Raw genomic sequence first — 5,000 nt, forward strand, 5'->3', positions numbered from 1 at the left:
ATCAAGGGGAAGTGTTACGAAACGATGTCTGTTCCTAACAGACACCAATAATCTCATCAATAGATGAAGAGAATTAACAGTTAGTTAGTATAAGCAGTTAGCACTACGAAGGAGCATGTCCCTTCGATAGTAGACTGTTCTAGTGAACAGTTGCATTTTCCCGAACAGTCACGTCCGTACGACGTCCGTACGGCACGACCCTTCACTTGTATATAATCTAAGAGATCAATGAAAACATCAGTTGTTGCCAAAATCTTGTTCATTCCATTCACTTTTAACAAAAATCGCTGAACTCGCTGATTTCTGATGTCTTTGCCCCTTCGCAAACCTAACCATCTTTCTCTCATGTGGACTGAACGTCAAAACAAGAATTGCAACTAATACAAGTCTTGGTAAATCATCACGAGTCAATTTTAAATCTTAAGATGAGTCCATGCGACACTTCCAACAAGCTCCTCTGAAGGTGCATCTACATCCTGGAGAAAAACTACGATGGCACGCAATCTTCCAAGGATTCTTGAGTCCCCATATGGCGCGACGGTAATAGGCTCTAGCAAGAGCTATCGATGTGGTTGACGTCCCGCCGGCCGTGTCCGGTGCCCCATGGGCCAGCGAGGCAGCACTTCGATATGTCCGAGCCGTGCTGATCCAACGAGAGCAAGCAAGTGCAAGGGACAAATTCGCATTCTTATAATGTTATATAAGAACCACCACTGGAGCAAGCACGCGGGTACAATAATCAAATACTCCACACATATACGCCATGGCATATCAAGCGGTGCAGGTGAACAAGTCTTTATGGTGGCGAAAGAGGGCAAGTGGTAGCATACAGCATGCTACCCACGGAAGTACAAATATGCGCGAATACAACCAGGTCCAGGGAGGGGTACAAATATGTGGCAGGGTCCAGAGTCCAGACGACCTTACTCGTCTTGGATGGCGTCCTCCTCGTCCTCGTACTCCGCCTCCTCATCAGCAGTGGCATCCTGGTACTGCTGGTACTCGGACACCAGATCGTTCATGTTGCTCTCGGCTTCAGTGAACTCCATCTCATCCATGCCCTCACCAGTGTACCAATGCAAGAAGGCCTTCCTCCTGAACATAGCAGTGAACTGCTCACTGACACGGCGGAACATCTCCTGGATGGAGGTGGAGTTGCCAATGAAGGTAGAGGCCATAGAGAGGCCACGCGGCGGTATGTCACAGACACTGGACTTGACGTTGTTGGGGATCCACTCCACGAAGTAGGACGAGTTCTTGTTCTGGACATTGATCATCTGCTCGTCCACCTCCTTGGTGCTCATCTTGCCACGGAACATGGCAGAGGCTGTGAGATAGCGGCCATGGCGCGGGTCAGCGGCACACATCATGTTCTTGGAATCCCACATCTGCTGGGTTAGCTCAGGGACAGTGAGAGCACGGTACTGCTGAGAGCCACGCGAGGTGAGTGGCGCAAAGCCAACCATGAAGAAGTGCAGGCGAGGGAATGGAATCAGGTTGACTGCAAGCTTGCGCAGATCAGAGTTCAGCTGTCCTGGAAAGCGCAGGCAGCAAGTGACTCCACTCATTGTTGCACTGATCAAGTGGTTCAAGTCTCCAACTGTTCAGGGGGGGGGGGGGGGGGACTATGTCAGAACAGTATTCAAGAATTACAACATAATAAACTGCTACATGATTTCTGTAAATAAACAGAATTACTCAGTAAGTGAACACTATAATTACAAAGCATATAGAAGGAATAGCCAATGTCTAAACAGGTGTAAAGTCATTTCATCTGATAAGCAACGGTTATTGATTATATAACTAAGCTAATTTTCTATTAGTACAGAACAGCACATTGACAAGGACAGCCATGGAGAAATAATGAGTTGGCTTAATTGATGAATAGGACAAGTGCAAAACATATTAATTAATCTGGTACACAGCAGGTGCCATTTTTTTTAATAGGGCAGCCATGTGCCTAACCAGCTAGTTAGGGCCAAGCCACAATAACATCAAAATATCTGGCAATACAAATATTAAAAACTGAATCAAAATTACTGAGCAAAAATATATTATTGTGGCAAGGCCATCATTGGAACATAAATCTACCTGATAAAGCATATCACAAATAAAACATTTTCAACACAGGATAATTGACATTGAGTTTAAATCAACTCACAGCTAGGTGTTGTAAGCTTCAGAGTTCGGAAGCAGATGTCATAAAGTGCCTCATTGTCCAGAACCATGCACTCATCAGCGTTCTCAACCAACTGATGGACCGACAGTGTTGCATTGTATGGCTCAACTACAGTGTCTGAGACCTTGGGCGAGGGGAAGACAGAAAAAGTGAGCATCATACGATCAGGGTACTCTTCCCTGATCTTTGAAATGAGAAGGGTGCCCATTCCAGATCCAGTGCCCCCTCCAAGGGAATGGCAAACTTGGAAACCTGATCACAGCAAGTTAAGAATATTAGTAAGTTCCAGCCAACACAATGTAGAAACAAGTTAAATTACACTATGAGACCAAGGACTTCTCAATTTATCATAGTAACCCTGTGCACAAACCAGATAGTGACAAATCTCTTTTTTCTTTTTGTATCCGAAAAGTTAAGGGCCTTCTGATTGTCTCTATCTGGTTTGTGGACCAATATCATACAGAAGAAAATATCTATTGCAGATGCCAATCGCATATTCCATATCAACACTTTAAACAGCCTTTCAGGTATGAAAGAAATCAAACAGCATATATGGGTCGAACTTCGTTTGCAGTAAAAACCAGTGAAAATAGATATTGGTGAACAGGCTCATGTGGCTACAATTAACAGCGAAAAAAAACACAATCCGGCAATACATAAGGGTGAATCCTAAAGTATAGTAGCCAACAAAACAAAGACAAGGGGGTAGATAAATAATTAGTATCAACAATATAGAATACTAAAGTTTACCAGCAAGCACACACTGGCCAACAACCAAGTAACTACACCAAAGCATGCTTAAAAGCTAAATAATCACATGATGGTGCCTTCCAAGAAGTTCAAGAGTAATAGACAACATCGGATCTGAAAGTGCTCTCATCAGATCTAACACACATCATAGCAATGACAAAGGCATAATTAAAAGTGTGCTTTCAGGTCAAAAGATAATTAACAGTAAGCATTCAAGGATGGTAAAAATGAAATGGACCTTGGAGGCAGTCGCAGTTCTCCGCCTCTTTCCTCACGACGTCAAGCACGGAGTCGATGAGCTCAGCGCCCTCTGTGTAGTGGCCCTTGGCCCAGTTGTTCCCCGCGCCAGACTGGCCGAAGACGAAGTTGTCGGGGCGGAAGATCTGGCCGTACGGGCTGGTGCGGACGCTGTCCATGGTGCCGGGCTCGAGGTCCATGAGCACGGCGCGCGGCACGAAGCGGCCGCATGAGGCCTCGTTGTAGTAGACGTTGACGCGCTCGAGCTGGAGGTCGGAGGTGCCGACATAGCGTCCGGTAGGGTCGATACCATGCTCGTCACAGACGACCTCCCAGAACTTGGAACCGATCTGGTTGCCGCACTGGCCGCCCTGGATGTGGAGGATCTCCCTCATGGCTGGATCTCAAGGTTGGTAGCTGCAAGTGGGAGTGGAGCAGAAGGGTGGTTAGTAGCGAGAAAATGATGGAGACGTTACTCCGAAATGGGTGTGGAGAACCAGATCTATAGAGGAATAACAAGCTCCGGCACGAAATCAATCAGATCCGGGAATTACAAGGAAAAAGTGCAATTAAAAAAAGGATTGCTCCGAAAACTTAAAACATTGGATGCAGCACCACGAGGGGAGTGAGGAGCAGCTTGAGATCTACCTGAAATTCTAAGAGAATACCTCAGTGAAGCGCGTCACCTACGAACAAAACCAAATCCCAATATCCCAAAATAAGAACCGAGAACTTTTATAGTCCCGAAACAGAGATACATGGTTCATGATCTGATAATCAAACGGCGAAACAAAAATTGGAGCGGTGCAGATCTAAGCAAAAACATAGCCGCCCCAGCAACGAAGCAAACCGCAACATCCACCCAAATATAGCCCAAAAATTCAAACCTCCCAAAACGAAACCTAAAAAGTCCCCAAATCTGCTACCGCCAGACATAAATCCCCCACGGGAACACGAAACAAAACCCAAAATCGCACCCAGATCAGACGCAGGCAACAAGGTATGGCACAAGGGTTCCGCAGCATTTTACCTCACAGAAGCTAGTCGGCGGCCTTCCAGATGAGGGGGAGCGGGGAGGGGAAGGGGAGGTGTGGTAAATGAAATGAGCGAGTGGCCAGAAAGGGGGCGGATTTTATAGTGGGCGCGGGGGCTAGGGCACCGGATCAGGCGGCCCAGTCGTGTTCCCTCCAACGCCGCCGTCGGCCGCCGGGGGCCGTCCGATCGTTCCCATCGGACGGACGGCACCGTCGGGTTCGAAAACGGCCCGTTGGGCGCTTGGATTTTGAAATTTTTCGGGTGTCCGCTTCCGTGCCAGCGGAAATGACGGTGTTGCCCCCCGGCTCCCCCGCGGAACGGAACGGTTTTTGCGGTGTGACGTTACTGCCCCGGGCGCGTCTCGGCGTTTGTTTGCAGGCCCAGTTTAGTTCCCAAAAATTTTACAAAATTTTTCACATTCTCAGTCACATCGAATCTTTGGACGCATGCATAAAGCATTAAATATAAATAAAAAATAAAACTAATTACACAGTTTAGACGAAATCCACGAGACGAATCTTTTAAGCCTAATTAGACTATGATTGGACACTAATTGCCAAATAACAACGAAAACACTACGATGCTCATTTTGCAAAAATTTTTCATCTAAACAAGGCCTGGTTTTGCCGGCGTCGGCCCAGGATGGGCTGTCAGACTGTCTCGTTTTGCGTACACGGCAAAAAAAAAAAAAAGTTATCCAAATTTGATATTCGCCTGGATTTGGTCACTGCATCGGGGCGGGAGTGTTATACTATTAATGATAATTTCTTATAATGCACTGGGAGCAATTCTTTATCTT

General features: G+C 46.5%; 1 protein-coding gene across 1 annotated transcript; it reads right to left on the minus strand.

The window, feature by feature from the left end:
• Nucleotides 1-729: 729 nt before the first annotated feature.
• On the minus strand, nucleotides 730-4,345 carry LOC136449862 (tubulin beta-5 chain-like). The gene is made up of 4 exons (XM_066450082.1): nucleotides 4,197-4,345; nucleotides 3,168-3,583; nucleotides 2,162-2,431; nucleotides 730-1,600 (listed from the first exon to the last, which is right to left on the minus strand). The coding sequence occupies exons 2-4, from the start codon at nucleotides 3,559-3,561 to the stop codon at nucleotides 924-926; spliced, it is 1,341 nt and encodes a 446-aa protein (XP_066306179.1). The 5' UTR covers nucleotides 3,562-3,583; nucleotides 4,197-4,345; the 3' UTR covers nucleotides 730-923.
• Between the last annotated feature and the right edge of the window lie 655 nt (nucleotides 4,346-5,000).

The sequence above is a fragment of the Miscanthus floridulus genome, chromosome 5 (genome assembly GCF_019320115.1).
Source record: "Miscanthus floridulus cultivar M001 chromosome 5, ASM1932011v1, whole genome shotgun sequence".
NCBI classification, from domain to species: Eukaryota; Viridiplantae; Streptophyta; class Magnoliopsida; order Poales; family Poaceae; genus Miscanthus; species Miscanthus floridulus.

Excerpts from the sequence above, each read along its gene's own strand:
- LOC136449862 (XM_066450082.1), bottom strand. The coding sequence starts at position 3,561 with ATGAGGGAGATCCTCCACATCCAGGGCGGCCAGTGCGGCAACCAGATC. Across the intron at positions 2,432-3,167 it reads GAACTGCGACTGCCTCCAAG|GTTTCCAAGTTTGCCATTCC; the intron begins GTCCATTTCATT and ends TGCTGTGATCAG. Across the intron at positions 1,601-2,161 it reads GAAGCTTACAACACCTAGCT|TTGGAGACTTGAACCACTTG; the intron begins GTGAGTTGATTT and ends CCCCCTGAACAG.